This window comes from Theropithecus gelada, chromosome 16 (assembly GCF_003255815.1).
Source record: "Theropithecus gelada isolate Dixy chromosome 16, Tgel_1.0, whole genome shotgun sequence".
Taxonomy (NCBI): Eukaryota; Metazoa; Chordata; class Mammalia; order Primates; family Cercopithecidae; genus Theropithecus; species Theropithecus gelada.
This window is the reverse complement of record NC_037684.1, coordinates 31,178,074-31,198,927: the sequence shown is the minus strand read 5'-3', so window position 1 is coordinate 31,198,927 and position 20,854 is coordinate 31,178,074. Positions and strand designations below refer to the sequence as shown.

Below are 20,854 nucleotides of genomic sequence, written 5' to 3'. Positions count from 1 at the left end.
TTTTTTTTTTTTTTTTTTTGAGACTGAGTCTGGCTCTGTCGCCCAGGCTGGAGTGCGGTGGCCGGATCTCAGCTCACTGCAAGCTCCGCCTCCCGGGTTCACGCCATTCTCCTGCCTCAGCCTCCCGAGTAGCTGGGACCACAGGCGCCCGCCACTTCGCCCAGCTAGTTTTTTGTATTTTTTAGTAGAGACGGAGTTTCACCGTGTTAGCCAGGATGGTCTCGATCTCCTGACCTCGTGATCCGCCCGTCTTGGCCTCCCAAAGTGCTGGGATTACAGGCTTGAGCCACCGCGCCCGGCCTCTTCTTTTTTTTTTTTTTGAAATGGAGTCTTGCTCTGTCACCCAGGCTAGAATGCAGTGGCAAGATCTCGGCTCACTGCAACCTCTGCCTCCTGGGTTCACGCAACTCTCTGCCTCAGCCTCCCGAGTAGCTGGGATTATAGGCACCTGCCACAATGCCCGGCTAATTTTTGTATTTTTAGTAGAGATGGGGTTTCACTATCTTGGCCAGGCTGGTCTTGAACTTCTGACCTTGTGATCCACCCGCCTTGGCCTCCCAAAGTGCTGGGATTATAGGCGTGAGCCACCGTGCCTGGCTATGCCCAACTAATTTTTAAAAGTAATTTTTGTAGAGATGGGGGTTTCACCATGTTGCCCAGGCTGGTCTCAAACCCTGGCCTCAAGTGATCCTCCCGCCTTGGCCTCCCAAAGAGCTGGGATTATAGACACCAGCCACTATGCCCAGCATATTGTTGCTTTTGAGAAAGGACAGGAAAGAAGGAAAACGGATCCATGATTGCTGCTTTACTGTCCTACTGAGGGAGAATTCCTTGCCATTTCCTCAGAATAAAACACTACCAGCGTCTAGGCTGTGGTATTGTGTGCCTATTAGTAAGATGAACAAGATGAAATGAGTGACATTCTTACCCACAGGGGTGTTATGGGGCACTCTCTCCAACTCTTGAACAATGTTTATATCCAACAGCTCAAACGACAGCAGGTCCTATAAAAAAAGACAGACAATGTTAGGCTGTTTGGAGTGCATGCTGGAGCCATGTCTTGATGGGATCTGTAGACCATTTCCACATCGTCTTGTATTCAACTCTGTTCAAATTCATGCCTGTTTCCAGACAAGTGAAAAAAGGAAGAGTTAAATAGGAATTAGGTGTTAAAATAACCAAATGGCAGGAAAGAGAAAATGCAGCAGGTAAAAAGGAGAATCAGCTAGGCCAAAGTGAAGAGGCCACTAAAGGGAGTTTGTGGGGAAGTACAGGATTGAGTTCCCAATTCAAAGAGGAAACATCTAGTTTACAAATTTGCTTCCATGGGTGATCTCCTTCCCATTAAATATACCGGACTAGATCAAAGTGGGCATATCTCTGATTTCCTGATTACCGCCTATGGCTCTACCACCTTCTCTCCTGTGCTCTCTCCCTCTGTCCCTTGCCCTTCAAAGTGCTGAATCTTCCACCTGGGCAGTCAGAAGATCCACAGATGGGATGTAGAGCTCCCTCTCACTGGCAACATTTTTTGCCTTCTGTGGGATGCAGGCTGCTGTCCCTTCTGTCTGCTCAGTCACTTCACCAAGTTGTCTTTCTTCTTTAGCCAGAAGAAAAGCTTCCTATAGAGACAAACCATTGAGACAAATTTTAGGCCTTCAACAGAACTGAAGAGGCAGGCTGACAATGCCCCCAAAAATAAAAACTCTGCCGTACCTCTGTATCTTAAAAAACTTAAGAAATGTTTTTGATATATTTTTACAGTTATAGAAAAGCTGTAAAAACAGCAGAGAGAATTCACATTCACCCAGCTTCCCCTAATGACAACTTACATTAACTATAATAGTCAAAACCAGAAAATTAACATTGGGTAACTTTAAGCAGTAAACACTCTGCCCGACTAATACAAAGAAATTGCATTAAAAAACTGTGCACTAAGTAGCAACCAGGGCAAGACTTCATTAGTATTTAGGAAACATACACACAGTATTTCAGGAGAGATGGATATTAAGGAGAAAAGCTATCAGTTCAGCAGTTCCATAGGCCAGGCCAGGCCAGGCGCCCCTTTTTCCCTTGTGCAGCCAACAGGCTGACCATGCAACATTACAAAGAGGTACAAAAGTATTCAGGGACCGCCTGCGGCAAGACCCTAAAGATACTAAAACAAAGACACTAAAACAAACACCCTAAGGAAGAGGCCAAATATCAGCACAGAAATGTGTTGGGGGCGGGGGGAGATGCTAACCTTTCAAGATTTCTGGAAAACAACTAGCTATGAGTGGGTTCTTTTAGTTTTAGCCATGTCCTTTCTAACTATGATTTGGATACTGGGCCAAAGCCTGTCAGTCAATGCTCACCTCTTGCTGGCAGGTGAGATCATCAGTTTTGCTTGAGCTGATCATGCCCTTTTCAATGTTATCAGGGCTCTCTTCGGAGGGGAAAGGATCCACTATGATACTGCACCAGACTCGAGGCCCAAATTGCTGGCCTTTGTGAGAAAGACGCCAATGGGAAGTATACGTTCCCTCCAAAGCTGGGGCAATGAACTCCACAGATACAACTCCCACATGGCCGGCCTTGAGGCAAGGAACCAAAACATCCTTCTTTTCTGTGGAAGCCAAAGTCAGGTTTCCCCACATGAACTTGAGCTGAAAAAAACAGTAAGAAGAGAAAGCAAGATTGTCAGCTGAGCACTCTGCCACTTCAAATCACCTCATCTTCACATTTTGTGGGAAAAATTACCTTTGTGTCTGCACTCCACTTCACATTTCCTGTATTCTTCATCCTCCAGTGTTTGATAAACTTGGTTCCTGGCTGAAGGTGAGTCCCATCAGGCAAATTCTCATCCACAAATGCTGCACTGAGCATTGGCATAACGGGGGTATAGGGTTGCAAAGGGAGCCTGAACAGAAATTCAGATGCTTAGTCACTTGCTGTTGGGTGTGAAGTCTTCAGAATATCTCACACTGGCTTGAGAGTCTGGCTGTGACTCTTGAAAATCTACTAACCCATTTGCCTTAAAAATAATACTAATATTACTAGTATAGGACCACATATCATAAACAATAAATTTTCTGACAAACTTAAAACAATAAAACAAAACAGAGGATAAGTCTCACTCCTGAGCTAAAAAAGTCATGGTAAGAGTAATTAAAAGGGCCCATAAATACAACACCTAGAGAGTCAGGCTTTTAAAACATTTGTTCCTTTTGCTTCAATTCCAGACTGCCTCCAATGAAGAGAGGGACCCCACCATTCTGAACTTTAGTGGTTTCTATCTTTCTGAAGAAGCAAACAAAACAAGTGTCAAAAATAACTACCAAATGTGGCTGGGCGCGGTGGCTCACGCCTGTAATCCCAGCACTTTGGGAGGTCAAGGCGGGCAGATCACGGTATCAGGAGATCGAGACCATCCTGGCTAACATGGTGAAACCCTGTCTCTACTAAAAAATACAAAAAAATTAGCTGGGCATGGTGGCGGGCACCTGTAGTCCCAGCTACTTGGGAGGCTGAGGCAGGAGAATGGTGTGAACACAGGAGGCGGAGCTTGCAGTGAGCTGAGATCATGCCACTGCCCTCCAGTCTGGGCGACAGTGTGAGACTCCGAGACTGTCTCAAAAAAAAAAAAAAAAAAAACCTACCAAACCACCCTTTAATAATACTAACACCAGACCAGGCACAGTGGCTCACGCCTGTAATCTCAGCACTTTGGGAGGCCAAGGCGGGCGGATCCTGAGGTCAGGAATTCGAGGACAGTCTGACCAACATGGTGAAACCCCGTCTCTATTGAAAAAAATACAAAACTTAGCCAGGCATGGTGGCATGCACCTGTAACCCTAGCTACTCAGGAAGCTGAGGCAGGAGAATCACTTGAACCCGGGAGGTGGAGGTTGCAGTGAGCCGAGATCACGCCACTGCACTCCACCCTGGGTGACAGAGCGAGACTCCGTCTCAAAAAAAAAATAAAAAATAAAAAAATAAAGCTGGGCGCAGTGGCTCACGCCTGTAATCCCAGCACCTTGAGAGGCCAAGGCGGGTGGATCACAAGGTCAGGAGATTAAGACCATCCTGGCTAACACGGTGAAACCCTGTCTCTACTAAAAATACAAAAAATTAGCCAGGCCCGTGGTGGCGGGTGCTTGTAGTCCCAGCTACTCGGGAGGCTGAGGCAGGAGAATGGCGTGAATCCAGAAGGCAGAGCTTGCAGTGAGCCAAGATCATGCCACTGCACTGGGCCCAGTGGCAACAGAGAGAGACTCCGTCTCAAAAAACAAAAACAAACAAAAAAGCCAATAACAAAAAAACTAAGACCAGATAATGGGAATTTTTAAGGATTTGGGTGTTAAGGGTTACCAATAAATAAGACGGAAGTTGGTTGAAGTTCCAGTTTCAGAGAGCTGGGCCTAAAGTTTTGGCTCCCACCCCAGCCCTGGGCTTACATCAGGGTATTAGACTGGAGCAAGCTCTCAGGTCGGCCTAAAGGAGACTTGGGGCTCTGGAGTCCATGGATTGAATTCCACAGGTGAATTTTCCTATGGAGTTTAAGTTGCTTTTTAAGTTCCTTGACCTCTGCTTTACGTTGTTTCTTCTCAGCTCGCAATCTTTGCTTTTCTGCTTTAAGAAAGTTCTTATCAACCTGTTTCTGGAGCCTGTGAGATAATAAAAGCAAGTCTTAAAAGAAAGTCACAAATAAATTCTGAAGCTACGTGGAGCCAACTGCAGTCTCCATCAGTGTCAGCTTCTAGTTGAATTTCTTTTTTTGTTTCAGAATCAGGGTCTCACTCTGTCATGTAGGCTGGAGTACAGTGGTATAATCATGGCTCCCTTCCACCTCATATTCCTGGGCTCAAGCAATCTGCTCACCTCAGACTCCCAAGTAGCTGAAACTATAGGTATGTACCACCATGCCTGGCTAATTTAAATGATTTTTTTTGTAGACGCGGGATCTTGCTATGTTGCCCAGGCTGGTCTCATATATTTGGCTTCAAGTGATCCACCCACCTTGGCCCCTCAAGTTGCTGATAAAACAGTTATGGGCCATTGTGCCCAGCCTACTTTAGTTTCTTAATTTCTTTTTATAGTTATTATTTCTATTTCATTAACTTTGGATTAACTGTCTTCATTATTGCACATCAACTGAAAATGAGCAGAACTAAGGAGACTATCTGCAGTTTTGTGATTCACACCTTGTCACCAGAACCAAGAAGTCAATCAGAGAATAAGCATCTCCATGTAGAGGGTTTTACCTGACTTGTTCCAGAGCAGCAGGAAGACGAGGAGTAGAGTATTTTGAGTGAGAGAATGGTTCAGAGGAGCCCACAACAGGTCTCCGCAACTTCAGCAGGACATGGTTAGTGTCGTGGCTATATGGCCCTGCTTCACAATCTTCACAGATATTGTAGGATGGGCATAGGCTGTGGGTAAAGAATGGCACAATACACAAGGGCAGAATAGGAAGTACCTGGGGTAGGGAGATATAAGACCATACTTCTATGTTTGCTCCAGTACCAACTAGCTGGTAACCTGAGCATGTCATCTGACTATGCCATGCCTCAATTTTCTTCATTAATAAAATGAGGATTGCTAGGCGCGGTGGCTCACGCCTGTAATCCCAGCACTTTGGGAGGCCGAGGTGGGCGGATCACAAGGTCAGGAGATCAAGACCACAGTGAAACCCCGTCTCTACTAAAAATACAAAAAATTAGCCGGGCGCGGTGGCGGGCACCTGTAGTCCCAGCTACTCGGGAGGCTGAGGCAGGAGAATGGCGTGAACCCGGGAGGCGGAGCTTGCAGTGAGCCAAGATCGCGCCACTGCACTCCAGCCTGGGAGACACAGCGAGACTCCATCTCAAAAAATAAATAAATAAATAAATAAAATGAGGATAATAACACTTAACCCATATCCATTTTAAAGGAAAATCTATGGGAGGAAGGTAAGATGTGAAAGTATATGGGGCCAGGCACAGTGGCTCATGTCTATAATCCCAGCACTTTGGGAGGCCATGGAGAGGAGGATCATTTGAGTCCAGGAGTTTGAGACCAGCCTGGGCAATATAGGGAGACCCCATCTCTAAAAAAATTTTTTAAAAATATGAGGCAGGAATGGTGGCCCATGTCTGCAGCCCCAGCTACTTAGCAGGCTGCAGTGGGAGGATTGTCTGAGCGTGGGAGGGTGAGGTTGCAGTGAACCGTGATTGCACCCTGTACTCCAGCCTGGGTGACAGAGACGCTGTCACCAGAAAAAAAGAAAAAGAAAAAAGAAAACAAAAAGGCATTTGGAATAACCGAGGAACTACCCTTAGTGATCTAATTTTGTGTGTTCAGGGGAACATAATTTTGCCTGGCTTTGCTAATCCAAATGCACATTTGAACAAAACAATCTGAATAGCACAACCCACAAAGCATGTGGGTGAAGAGTAGCTTGTGCTTCCAACTCACAGCTATGACATCTAATGCTCAGAAACAGGGCACAATCAATTTCCCTTCACCTATACAGAAAGCCAGGGAGATAAATGCTGTAAGGTCTATCACTAGCTAGCTACTCCCAAGCAACTGCTTACCTACACTGGTAGCGGACACCAACAATCCTTCTTTGGCAGTTGTTGCAAGCAATATGCCAGCTGAACTGATTTTCTGGCAAAAACAATGTTTCCTCTGAAGTAGGCATTGAGACTTCTGAGGGACAAGAACCCAAAGATGGGTTCTGGAGGACAAGCTTTTCGTGTAATTTCTGTTCAAGCTTCTCAACCGTTTCTTTAACCACTTGTTCTCTGAACTAGAATATGGAGCAGAAGGTGGGGAAAAAACTCAGTTCCAATACTGGAAAAAAGTGTGAAGATATCAATAGATCTGAAACCTAACTGTCTCTGGTATAACACAAAAACACAACAAACAACTGCTACTGAATAGACAGAAACATAGCAAAAGGTCTTTTCCTTCTAGAGCCAAACTGGTTCGAAGAAAATATCAAAAAATCCTTTTGATAGGTAAATTTCTAACTTTTTCTCAAGCAGAGATTTGTCCCTCTCCCTTACATGCTTAGAATTAGACTCCCTCTTTTTCTGGCACTTCACTGCAAAGGTTAGAGCTTTCTCGACTGGAACGGTTCTAAGTTTGGAAATTATAAGCTACCACTCTTCACATGTACCAGAGGCAGCAGCCATCTGGGTTCAGTTTTCTATTTCTTCCACATTCCACCTGTGCCAACACCGCAGTTAAAACCCAAGCGAGAGAGAACACTCACTGTCTCCAGGTAGCTTGTGAACCAGTCTGGGGGCTTGTCTTGAGGCTGGTCTGTGTCACATGGAGCAAGTGGCAACGACTGGGAGAAAACACAAGCCGAGATGTTAGAGGTTACTTTTTCTATTTAAAATACTTTTCCCTGAGTGTATTATTTTGAGGTTTCTTTTGTGAAATCATACAAGTATATAATTTTTTAAAAAGTCACAGTATGAAGGCGTACTAAAGGAAAACAAAGTCTCCAGCCTGCTCCCCTTCTACAGAAGTAAAGTATTACCAGTTTCAAAAGTCAGAGATAGAGAGGAACACAATAATTCCCAAATATCTGATAAATATGCAAATCTTACAACAAAGACAATGAGAAATAAATCTAGAAAGTGGATAGACTGAAACAGGCAATGGGGAAAGGATTCCCTATTTAATAAATGGTGTTGGGAAAACTGGCTAGCCATATGCAGAAAAATGAAACTGGACCCCTTCCTTACACCTTATACAAAAATTAACTCAAGATGGATTAAAAACTTAAACATAAGATCTAAAACCATAAAAACCCTAGAAGAAAACTTAGGCAATATCATTCAGGACATAGGCAGGGGCAAAGACTTCATGACTAAAACACCAAAAGCAATGACAACAAAAGCCAAAATTGACAAATGGGATCTAATTAAACTCAAGAGCTTCTGCACAGCAAAAGAAACTACCATCAGAGTGAACAGGCAACCTACAGAATGGGAGAAAATTTTTATAATCTATCCATCTGACAAAGGGCTAATATCCAGCATCTATAAGGAACTTAAACAAATTTACAAGAAAAAAACGACCCCATCAAAAAGTGGGTAAAGGACCATTTTTTTTGAACAGACACTTCTCAAAAGAAGACATTTATAAGGCCAACAAACCTATGAAAAAAAGTTCATCATCACTGGTCATTAGGGAAATGCAATGAGATACCATCTCAAGCCAGTTAGAATGGCAATCATTAAAAAGTCAGGAAACAGGGCTGGGCTTGGTGGCTCACGCCTGTCATCCCAGCACTTTGGGAGGCTGAGGAGGGTGGATCACAAAGTCAGGAGTTCGAGACCAGTCTGACCAACATACTGAAACCCTGTCACTACTAAAAATACAAAAAATTGGCCGGGCGCGGTGGCTCAAGCCTGTAATCCCAGCACTTTGGGAGGCCGAGACGGGCGGATCACGAGGTCAGGAGATCGAGACCATCCTGGCTAACACGGTGAAACCCCGTCTCTACTAAAAATACAAAAAACTAGCCGGGCGAGGTGGCGGGCGCCTGTAGTCCCAGATACTCGGGAGGCTGAGGCAGGAGAATGGCATAAACCCGGGAGGCGGAGCTTGCAGTGAGCTGAGATCCGGCCACTGCACTCCAGCCTGGGCGACAGAGCGAGACTCCACCTCAAAAAAAAAAAAAAAAAAAAAATACAAAAAATTCGCCAGGTGTGGTGGTGTGCGCCTGTAATCCCAGCAACTCGGGAGCCTGAGGCAGGAGAATCGCGTGAATCCAGGAGGTGGAGGGTGCAGTGAGCTGAGATTGTGCCATTGCACTCCAGCCAGGGTGACAGTGCAAGACTCTGACTCAAAAAAAAAGAAAAAAAAAAGTCAGGAAACAATAGATGCTGGAGAGGATGCAGAGAAACTGAACGCTTTTACACTGTTGGTGGGGGTGTAAATTATTTCAACCATTGTTGAAGACAGTGTGGCGATTCCTCAAGGATCCAGAACCAGAAATACCATTTGACCCAGCAATCCCATTACTGGGTATATACCCAAAGCGTTAAAAATCATTCTGCTATAAAGACACATGCAAACATATGTTTATTGCAGCACTATTCACAATAGCAAAGACTTGGAACCAACCCAAATGTCTATTAACAATAGATTGGATAAAGACAATGAGGCACACATACACTGTGGGATACTATGCAGCCATAATAAAGGATAAGTTCATGTCTTTTGCAGGGACACAGATGAAGCTGGAAACCATCATTCTCAGCAAACTAACTCAGGAACAGAAAACCAAACACAGCATGTTCTCACTCATAAGTGGGAGTTGAACAATGAGAACACATGGACACAGGGAGAGGAACATCACATAGGGCCTGTCGGAGGGTGGGATGGTAGGGGAGGGATAGCATTAGGAGAAATACCTAAGGTAGATGATGGGTTGATGGGTGCAGCAAACCATCATGGCTCGTGTATACCTATGTAACAAACCTGCACATTCTGCACATGTATCTCAGAACTTAAAGTATAATAAAAAGGGCCGGGCGCGGTGGCTCACACCTGTAATCTCAGCACTTTGGGAGGCCGAGGCCGGTGGATCACGAGGTCAGGAGATCGAGACCTTCCTGGCGAACATGGTGAAACCCTGTCTCTACTAAAAATACAAAAAAATTAGCTGGGCATGGTGGCGGGCGCCTGTAGTCCCAGATTCTCGGGAGGCTGAGGCAGGAGAATGGCATGAACCCAAGAGGCAGCGGAGCTTGTAGTGAGCCAAGATCGCGCCACTGCACTTTAGCCTGGGCAAGACAACGAGACTCCGTCTCAAAAAATAAAATAAAAACATAAAATAAAGAAACCTATTCAGCTTTATTTAAAAAAAAAGAAAAGATATTGGATAGACTGGGCCATACCCTTCATACCTGCACTGCAGGATCCTCTGGGGTCTTCATGTCTGATCCCAAGACTCTCACCAGTGAAGAGTAATGTGCAAGTGGCTTCTTCCCTGCCCTGGCAGCTAGTCGTTTTGCTCCTACAACTGGGGGCGGGGCTTCATCAACAACATGGTGCCCTTCGTGGACTTGCATCTGCAGTTGGTTTCCCTGTTTAACTGCCATCTAAGAGCATACATTATGAAACAAAAACATACGACGTGATTCTCGTCTCCTAAATAACATTTCAAAGACATCAAAACAGAAGAATGTGGTAAATTATGCTAGAAAATACTGGGATTTGTGTTTGCTTTATTAAATCCAACAACAAATATAATGTTTACACTCAATTTGCTATTTCTTTGCTAAGAATGTTAACTAGACATTTATTTATTTATTTATTTTTGAGACAGAGTTTTGCTCTTGTTGCCCAGGCTGGAGTGTAACGGCATGGTCTTGGCTCACCGCAACCTTCGCCTCCTGGGTTCAAACAATTCTCCTGCCTAAGCTTCCCAAGTAGCTGGGATTACATACAGGTGCCAACCACCATACCCGGCTAATTTTTGTACTTTTAGTAGAGATGGGGTTTCACTATGTTGGCTAGGCTGGTCTCGAAATACTGACCTCAGGTGATCCACCCACCTCAGCGTCCCAAAGTGCTGAGATTACAGGTGTGAGCCACTGTGCCTGGCCTAGAAATTTATTTTTATTTTTTTGAGCTGGCAATTTGCTCTGTCGCCCATGTTGGAATGCAGTGCGTGGCTCACTCCAGCCTATCTCCTGGGCTCAAGCGATCTTCCCCACCTCAGCCTCCCGAGTAGCTGGGATTACAGGCACATGTCACCACACCTGGCTAAGGTTTTTGTTTTTGTTGGAGACAGGAGTCTCATTGTGTTGCCCAGACTGATCTTGGACACCTGAGTTCAAACTATCCTCCCACCTCAGCCTCCTGAGTAACTGGGACTACAGATGCGTACAACCACACCTGGCTAATTTTTGTACTTTTCTAGAGGTGGAATTTCATGATGTTGCCCAGGCTAGTCTCGAACTCCCGGGGTCAAGCAATCCACCCACCTCGGCTTCCCAAAGTGCTCGGGTTACAGGTTTGGGTCACTATGCCTGTTGGCTAATTTAAAAAATTTTTTGTCATATGTTACCCAGGCCGGTCATGAACTTTTGTTATTAAAACCACAAAAGTATTGTGTTGCTTTATTCCACAAAAACAAACAAAAAACCCCGTAAAACTAGGTTTTAAGATGGCAAATTAGGTAAGATTTTCCTTGACTGGGTTACTATTTTTCTGTTTGTTTCTTTGTTGTTTTTTTTTTTTTGAGATACAGTCTTGCTCTGTCACCAGGCTGGAATGCGGTGGTGTGATCTCGGCTCACTGCAAACTCTCCCGGGTTCAAGCGATTGTCCTACCTCAGCCTCCTGAGTAGCTGGGACTATAGGCATGCGCCACCACACCCAGCTACTTTTTGTAGTTTTAGTAGAGATGGGGTTTCACTATGTTAGCCAAGATGGTCTCGACCGCTTGACCTCATCATCTGCCTGCCTCAGCCTCCCAAAGTGCTGGGATTACAGGAGTGAGCCACTGCGCCCGGTCTAATTGGTTTTTAAGTAAGACATCACTTACGGAATCTTAACTCAGGTTTCCAAAAAAGTTAATTCTAGACTAACAAAACTCAAAAAACTTAAAGATACGTCCTATAATTAAGCATTTACTTTTCCAATAAAAACAGTATTTTGGGGCCAGGCGTGGTGGCTCATGCCTGTAATCCCAGCACTTTGGGGAGTCTGAGCCGAGCAGATCACCTGAGGTCCGGAGTTCAAGACCAGTCCGTCCAACATGGTGAAACCTCATCTCTACTAAAAATACAAAAATTGGCCGGGCATGGTGGCGTGCACCTGTAATCTCAGCTACTCGGGAGGCTGAGACAGGAGAATTGCTTGAACCCAGGAGGCAGAGGTTGCAATGAACTGAGATGGCACCACTGCACTCTAGCCTGGGCAACAAAGTGAGACTTTGTCTCAAAAAAAAAAAAAGAATAGTATTTTGGGGCAGTGACAGGTGGCTCATGCCTATAATCCCAGCACTTTGGGAGGCCAAGGCAAGAGGATCACCTGAGGTCAGGAGTTCGAGATGAACCTGGCCAACATGGTGAAATGCCATCTCTACTAAAAATACAAAAATTAGCCGGGCACGGTAGCGCGCACACCTGTAATCCCAGCTATCAGGAAGGCTGAAGCAGGAACACTTGAACCTGGGAGGCGGAGACTGCTGTCAGCCAAGATCGCACCATGGCACTCCAGCCTGAGCAACAGGGCGAGACACCGTCTCAAAAAAAAAAAAAAGAAAAAAGGATTCAATGTGTAACTACATCTGAGGTGATGGATGTATTAATTAGCTTGATTGTGGTAATCATTTCAAAACGTATACATATTTCGAAACATCACATTTTATACCTTAAACACATACAAATTTTTAAAAATCAGAAACTAAAAACAAAAAAAAGCATTCCATGTCCAAAAAGTGGCTATCACCTCTGCCTTAAACATAAGATTGTATGGGCTGTAAAGAACAGAGTGAGGTAGGCTGGGTACAGTGGCTCACGCCTGTGATCCCAGCACTTTGGGAGGCCGAGGCAGGCGGATCACTTGAGGTAAGGAGTTTAAGACCAGCCTGCCAAACATGGTGAAACTCTGTCTCTACTAAAAACTACAAAATAAATTAGCTGGGTGTGGTGGCACACACCTGTAATCCCAGCTACTTGGGAAGCTGAGGTATGAGAATCACTTAAACCCCAGAGGTGGAGGTTGTAGTGAGCCAAGATTGCACCACTGCACTCCAGCCTAAGCAACAGAGACTCTGTCTCAAAGGGAAAAAAAAGGAGAGAACAGAGTGAGGGAAAGAGGTGAAAAATGTGAACCAGAAAACATAGTTCTAGACCAGGCATGGTGGTGCACACCCATGGTCCCAGTTACTTGGGAGGCTGAGGCAGCAGGATCACTTGAGCGCAGGAGTTCAAGGCTGGCCTGGGTAACATAGCAAGACCCAGTCTCTTTAAGAAAAAAACAAAACAAAACAAAACAAAAATGGCATCAAGGCACAGTTCTAGAGAGTTTTTGTTTTGTTTGAGATGGAGTTTCCCTCTTGTTGCCCAGGCTAGAGTGCAATGGCGTGACCTCAGCTCATTGCAACCTCCGCCTCCCAGGTTCAAATGATTCTCCTGACTTGGCCTCACAAGTAGCTGGGATTATAGGCATGCGCCACCACACTTGGCTAATTTTTTGTATTTAGTAGAGATGGGGTTTCACCATGATGGTCAGGCTGGTCTTGAACTGCTGACCTCGGGTGATCTGCCCGCCTCAGTCTCCCAAAGCGCTGGGAGTGCAGGCATGAGCCACCGCGCCCGGCCAAGATATTTGTACTTTTAAACACTAGAACAGTAGCACAAAGACCAGTAAAGAGATGGGACTATAACTGAGAAGGACCTTTTTATTATGAATTGCCTTTTGCTGAGTGTCTCCCTCATCAGTCTCCCTAAAAATAGGTTTCATGGTGTTTATACTTATTAGTCTCTGCCCATAACTAATGGAATTCAGGTTTGAGTTTCAGTCAATAAATATTTTAGGCCAGGCGCAGTGGCTCATACCTATAATCCCAGCACTTGGGAGGCCAAGGCTGGCAGATTGCTTTAGCCCAAGAGTTCTAGATCAGCCTGGGAAACATGGCAAAACCCTGTCTCTACAAAAAATATAAAAAGTTAGCCAGGCGTGGTGACATGTGTCTGCAGTTCCAGCTACTCAGGAGGCTGAGGAGGAAGGGTCACTTAAGCCTGGGAGGTGGAGGTTGCAGCAACCCCAGATTGTGCCACTGCACACCAGCCTGGATGACACAGCATAACCTCGTCTCAAAAACAAAAAAACAAAAAAACAAACCCATAATAATATTTTTTACATTATTTGAATATGAGACTAAATACTCATTACCTTAAGTGCTTCTTCATATTCTCCTAAAAGGACAAAAAATATACAACATGATATTTCTTCACACACCCCAAAAGATTCTATTATTTTTAAATTATTTTTACTTTGTACACATCCATTCATTCATTCAAGAACCAAAAATTCTATAAGATTAAGTATAGCCAATCCTAAAGATGAACTGTACAACATGAGGAACATATTATAGTTAAATAATCGTATATTATATTCATGATTTTTGCTAAATAAGTAGATTATGGCTGGTTTCTGGGGAGGGCTCAGGGCACCACAGGGCCACTATAATGAGATGATGGATATGTTAATTTGCTTCACTATAGTAACCACTGCCACGTAACATTGTGGTCAACCACATGTATGATGGTGATCCCATAAGACTATAATGCCACATTTTTACTGTACCTTTTCTATGTTTAGATATGCAAATACCATTGTGTTCCAACTGTCTATAGTATTCAGTACAGTAACATGCTCTGCAGGTTTGCAGCCTAGGAGCAATAGGTTACACCGTATCTCCTAGGTGTGTAGTAGGCTATACCATCTAGGTTTGTGTAAGTACACTCTGTGATGTCCATATAATGACAAAATCACCTAATTGATGCATTTCTCAGTACATATCCCTGTCACTAAGTGATGCATTACTGTATATGTATTTCATAACATCATGTTGCACACCTTCAATATATACAATAAAATTTTTTTAAACATACAGCCAATCCTGACATTAAAGAATTCTTAGCTTATTATATATGAACAGCAACTATCTTTTGCTGACAAACTCCCTTCTTCTTGCAAACAGAATCTACTGTAGATCAGTTCTTCCCCGTAAATCCCTCTTTCATCACTACTGGGAGTCTTCCAGTTACAAAATCTCAAGTCAGGTCCCTCACGTTTAGGCACTGTGATGCTCAGGACTCAAGAGAGTTCAGTGTTAATACTATCATTTCACCTGATTAAAATAAGATTTTAGGGGCTATCCTGGGAAACTAATTTTCAACTATAACATGGTTCCTATGGGAAAATGCACTCCAAGCTCTGAACATCTGATAAATAAACTTTTGGAATACCACTTGTTTGTAAGTTCATATTAATATATATACAAAGTCAGAAACAAATGCAATACCATGGGAATACTTATATGTATTGAACTGGGAGGCATATTAATTTCAGAGGACTGGCATCTTAAATATGAGAACCTCCCGTTAAAGCTGTCCTTAGGGTCCATTCAAAGGCATCATCCTATATACAAAAAATTGCTATACAATAAAATCCCCTATGTAACTAATGTCCATCAGTGCAATGTTATAGTATACTAAATTCCAAACTCTAAAATTAATACTGCAATAAGGTTTGAGTATAAATAGAAATGCCTCAATGAGCAGATTAAGGCTTTTAAATAAGGCTGAACAGACTCTCTCAGGGACTCACCTTGACTGTTGATGGATACCTATAAAAGGAAAAAAAACAACAGTGAATTATAAGTGTCTCATCAATCGAGCATTTCTGTTACTAGGACCAGCCCCATAGGACAGACAAAAACTCAGGCCAAGCCTTCAGCTTTTCCGTATCACTTGCTAGTCATGAATAATACTTAAGAAATTTTAAGGCTGGGCGCGGTGACTCACGCCTGTGATCCTAGCACTTTGGGAGGCCAAGGTGGGCGGATCATGAGGTCAGGAGATCGAGACCATCCTGGCTAACACGGTGAAACCCCGTCTCTACTAAAAATACAAAAAATTAGCTGGGCGTGGTGGCGGGCACCTGTAGTACCAGCTACTTGGTAGGCTGAGGCAGGAGAATGGCGTGAACCCAAGAGTTGGAGCTTGCAGTGAGCCAAGATAGCGCCACTGCACTCCAGCGTGGGCGACAGAGCGAGACTCCGTCTCAAAAAAAAATAAAGAAATGTTATTGCTTATCTACTGTGCCCTCCTTTATTTCAGATACATTAAGAGGCAGTGCAATATAACGGTTAGGAGCTTGAGTTCTACAGCCAGAGGGTATGGACTGAACCACTACTTTACTACTTCCAAGTTTTTGTGCATTTGGACAAGTTATTTTCACCTCTGTGCCTCAGTTTCCTCATGGGTAAAACAGTGATGATAATAATGTACTCAATACATGGTATTGTTGCTAGTCTGCCACACTGTAACCACTCAATAAAGCTTAGCCATTAGCCTGGGCAACGAAGTGAGACCCCATCTCTCCAAAGAATTAAAAAATTTTGCCGGATGCAGAGGCATGTCCTAGGTTCCCAGAAGGCTGAGATGGGAGGATTCCTTGAACCCAGGAGCTCTAGGTTGCAGTGAGCTATGATCATGCCAATGCACTCCAGCCTGGGCAACAGAGTGAGACTCTGTCTCTTTTAAAAAAAAAAAGCTTAGTCATTATATTTGTATTATTATAAACTAAATGGTAGCTTATGGTATATGTGAACTTAAGGTCACTATATAATTTTAAAAGTTATCTTGGCCAGGTGTGGTAACTCACGACTGTAATGCCAGCACTTTGGGAGGCCAAGACGGGCCAATGGCTTGAGCCCAGGAGATCAAGACCAGCTTGGCCAACATGGTGAAATCCCGTCTCTACTAAAAATACAAAAATTAGCCAGGCGTGGTGGTATAAACCTGTAATCCCAGCTACTCGGGAGGCTGAGACAGAAGAATCACTTGAACCCAGGAACTGGAGGTTGCAGAGAGCTAAGATCGCACCACTGCACTCCAGCCTAGGCGACGGAGTAAGGCTCTGTCTCAGGGAAAAAAAAAAAAAAAAAGTTATCTCAGGCCAGGTATGGTGTCTCACACCTATAATCCCAGCACTTTGGGAGGCTGAGGTGGGAGGACTGCTTGAGTCCAGGAGTTCAAGACTGGCCTCAGCAACATAGTGAGACACCATTTCCTTTTTTTTTTTTTTTTTAAAAGTGAAAGTTATCTCTGAGATATTCTTCAATGTCACTTCTCCATTTCTCAATTCCATCTCAGATGCTGCAAGTCTTCTTAGAATATTCAATTATCAAATATATTTAAACCACCACACAAATGAGCTAAACACTATTTTGAATTATTAAAGCCCATATCACTGGAGAAATAAGATTGCTATTCTGAACACCTAGCAATAAGTACCATAATATACTTTACCTCTTCATTTTCCTCATCCAGGTATTTTATTTGAATAGTGTTCAGATCAAATGAAACTTTTACCTACAAAAGAAATACACATTTAAAGGCAGGTTATAATGTATGCAGAAGTCAAAAGATGAGCTGTGCACATTTCATTACATATTAAATATTTTATACAGTTAAAAAAATCCACAAAATCAAAAGACAAACAACAAACAACCGTAACAACCCATAACAAAGGGTTAGTATCTGCGACACACCCAGAGCATCAGCAAAACTGCTAATGATACAATTAACAACCCAGGTAAAAATATACATAAAATTCAGAGAAGAGGAGATCAGAACACCTAACAAGCACATCAGAAGACTTTCAAACTTTCTGGTGGTCAGAACAATGCAAATTGAAGCAATGAGATGACATCTCATCAGAATAGCAAATTGTGTGTGTGTGTGTTTGTGTGTGTGTGTATGTGTGTCTGTGTGTGTGTGTGTTTTGAGGGGGGAGTGGGGTAGGGAACAGCAAACGTTTTTTAAAGTCATAACATCCAGTGTTGTCAAAAATTCAGGACATTGTCATGTATTTCTGTGTGCTGCTACAATTGTTCTGCAAAGCATTTGGCAGAATCTATTAAAATTCCAAATAAAAGGCTTTGTGACCCATTAATCTCACATTTGTAACAGGACAGAGTTTATCCTGTAGAACAGTGTATAAGTTATGTGTATAGATGGATACCTCCTGAAGTTTCATGATAAGAGGAAAAAAAACAAAAAGCATCTTTTGGTTTTTTTTTTTTTTTTTTTTTGAGACGGGTCTCACTCTGTGGCTCAGACTGGAGTGCAGTGGCTCGATCTTGGCTCACCGCAGCCTCAACCTCCAGCACTCAAGCAATTTGTCCACCTCAGCCTCCAGAGTAGCTGGGACCACAGGGGCCTGCTACCACGCCCAGCTAATTTTTGTATTTTTTTAATAGAGATGGGATTTTACTATGTCGCCCAGTCTGGTCTCAAACTCCTGAGCTCAAGTGGTCCACCCGCCAGGGCCTCCCAAAGTGCTGGGATTCCAGGCATGAGCCACTGTGCCCGGCCAAATAATGTTTATGGTATGATCCTAGAATGTTATCTGCATGAACATGGAAAATGTAAAGTACATACAGGGCTGTTAACATTGGTTACCCAAAAGAGGTGGGAGTAACAGATGAGGGGAGGGAGAGTGGAGGGCTATTAACTGCTTGAGATGGTTTCTCTTCTTAAAATGGGCATGTATTATACTTTTACACTTAAAATTTACAATAAAGAAAAAAGGCAAGCTCTCAGCTCATTTAACTACTAGGAAAAGAAAGATAACTGTGATTTTCACATCTTTTCACAAACAAGATCTAACTTCTTTCTGAATCCAATCTTTTTTTTTTTTGAGATGGGTCTCACTGTCACTGTTAGGATTCAGGTATTTGCTGGAAGGCAGACAACTACTTTAGATCATCTTACAAGATCTACCATTTCTTTCCCTTTTTAGTTACCATCAGATATAACCAGGTAAACGTAGAGTTTTACCAAAGGGAAAAACTCTTTCAGTAGAGAAACACATCAACACAGGAAGTAAAACATTCACCACTGCAAACTGAACAAAAACAGAAGAGTACAAAGGGCAAACCAACAGGAGGAAAAGCCTTAGCAAAAAAACAGAACAGATGAACTGCTGTCTAAGCGGGTATGAAAGTTTTTCCTGCACAACTTTGAGATACTCAACCTCTGACCCAGCAATAAAAACAATCGATAGGTTCTTGCAAAACACAAGTTATATCCTCACTCACGCAAGAGAACATTTCCTTGGGACCTGGTTGGGGTGGAGCCCACACCAATTCATTCCTCATACTGTTTCTAAAATTAATAGGTTTTCTAAATCCTATCTCACTAAAAACAATTTTACCTTCCCTTTCTAAAATGTTCAAAAGGAAACTTATTTGTTGGTTCCCTTTATTGGGGCACATCTCATATATGAATACTGAACTCCTATCAAAAGCAATTTTCCAAAAGGCCCAGAAATGGTAACTATGACAGACTTTACAGCTATGAAACAACACTACTAAAAATAGCTACCTTTGGAAAAAATAACCACGCTTAAACCAAGGAGAAACAAAATAAAGTAACACTCACCATAGCCTCAATATCAGCCCAAGTTGTATTTTCTGGATCAGAAACCAGAAAGCTTTGAATTTCATTTTTAAAAGTCACATTTAGAGTAACCTGTGGTTCCATGCTGTGGGGCTAGGGTTGAGAAGGTTGGTAGGAAAGAGAGAAAAACACATTAGAAAGGGTTCTATAAGCTGCATTAAAAGTTCACTCAGCAAAACTTGTGAGGACCCAATATGGGCTGGGCTTAGGAGACATAGGACAAAAGAAACACTGTCCCTGCTCTTACCGAACTTACCATCACTGTTAAAGAGGAATTGTTTCAGGAAAGAGAGATAGGCTAAAACCATGCCATAAAGACTTGTACTTAAGTCACAAAAATTGTTCTTGAAGCTATCAGGAACTTCCACATTAGAAACAGAAGTATGCTGAAAGTATTTAAATTTTGACCAAATTCCCAGAAATCCTCTAGCATTTGTAAAATCCTTAAATATTTTATGGTACTTTATGATGACTGGTTAATTAAACAAATCCTTACTAGTAGCAGGACATACCAACATGGATAAGAGAGATAAGGTCTCTGTCTTCAGGGAACTTGTATTCTTGTATGACTTGAAAGTGACATTCTACATTTTTCTTGCAGAAGGAGGGTTGTCATAACTTGAGAACCTAGGTTTTCTTTCAGTTTTAAGAACTTACAGGCCGGTCGGGCGCGGTGGCTCAAGCCTGTAATCCCAGCACTTTGGGAGGCCAAGACGGGCGGATCACAAGGTCAGGAGATCGAGACCATCCTGGCGAACACGGTGAAACCCCGTCTCTACTAAAAAAAATACAAAAAAACTAGCCGGGCGAGGTGGCAGGCGCCTGTAGTCCCAGCTACTCGGGAGGCTGAGGCAGGAGAATGGCGTAAACCCGGGAGGCGGAGCTTGCAGTGAGCTGAGATCCGGCCACCGCACTCCAGCCTGGGCGACAGAGCGAGACCCCGTCTCAAAAAAAAAAAAAAAAAAGAACTTACAGGCCAAAACACTAGCCAAGAAACTACACAGAGGTAGCATTCAACGCCTTCCATCCAAGTTACTATATTTGTTTTACAATCTACTGATTTTTTTAATTAATTAATTAATTAATTTATTTCTGAGACAGAGTCTTGCTCTGTCGCCCAGGCTGGAGTGCAGTGGCGAGATCTCAGCTCACTGCAACCTCCACCTCCTGGGTTCACGCCATTCTCCTGCCTCAGCCTCCCAAGTAGCTGGGACTACAGGTGCCTGCCACCACGTCTGATTTTTTTTTTTTTTTTGTCTTCTTAGTAGAGACGGGGTTTCACTGTGTTAGGCAGGATGGTCTCCATCTCCTGACCTCATGATCCACCCGCCTCGGCCTTCCAAAGTGCTAGGATTACAGGCGTGAGCCACCGTGCCTGGCCTTGTACTGATTTTTTAAGTGGGGGATTTCAAACATATATAAAAGTGGAGAGTAATAAACACTTAGTTAAACCAACAATCAACTCAAGGCTATCCTCATTTCACATATACCCCTGCATTCGCCACTTCTGCCCCAACAAGTAACTGACAGTAGTCAACTAATGTTTTAACCAAACTATAATAATCTAATTATTTTATATTATTATATTTATCTATTTTGAGATGGAGTCTTGCTCTGTCACCCAGGCTCAAGTGCAGTGGCATGATCTTGGCTCAC

The 20,854-nt window shown here is 43.3% G+C and overlaps 1 protein-coding gene across 6 annotated transcripts in view; it reads right to left on the bottom strand.

The window, feature by feature from the left end:
* Window positions 1-20,854, bottom strand: part of NBR1 (NBR1, autophagy cargo receptor) — a 53,922-nt gene that overhangs the window by 15,776 nt on the left and 17,292 nt on the right. For 2 of the 6 annotated variants that reach the window (XM_025363321.1, XM_025363320.1), the window contains exons 2-14: window positions 19,181-19,291; window positions 17,045-17,107; window positions 15,339-15,357; window positions 13,899-13,921; window positions 9,897-10,091; window positions 7,244-7,321; window positions 6,561-6,775; window positions 5,247-5,414; window positions 4,440-4,649; window positions 2,743-2,902; window positions 2,358-2,648; window positions 1,473-1,622; window positions 929-1,004 (exon numbers count right to left, since the gene is read on the bottom strand). In XM_025363321.1, the coding sequence (XP_025219106.1) occupies window positions 929-1,004; window positions 1,473-1,622; window positions 2,358-2,648; window positions 2,743-2,902; window positions 4,440-4,649; window positions 5,247-5,414; window positions 6,561-6,775; window positions 7,244-7,321; window positions 9,897-10,091; window positions 13,899-13,921; window positions 15,339-15,357; window positions 17,045-17,107; window positions 19,181-19,282 (1,750 nt within the window). In that variant the 5' untranslated portion in view covers window positions 19,283-19,291. The remainder of the gene's footprint in view (window positions 1-928; window positions 1,005-1,472; window positions 1,623-2,357; window positions 2,649-2,742; window positions 2,903-4,439; window positions 4,650-5,246; window positions 5,415-6,560; window positions 6,776-7,243; window positions 7,322-9,896; window positions 10,092-13,898; window positions 13,922-15,338; window positions 15,358-17,044; window positions 17,108-19,180; window positions 19,292-20,854) is intronic. The other 4 variants (XM_025363323.1, XM_025363322.1, XM_025363324.1 and 1 more) reach the window with 4 other exon arrangements.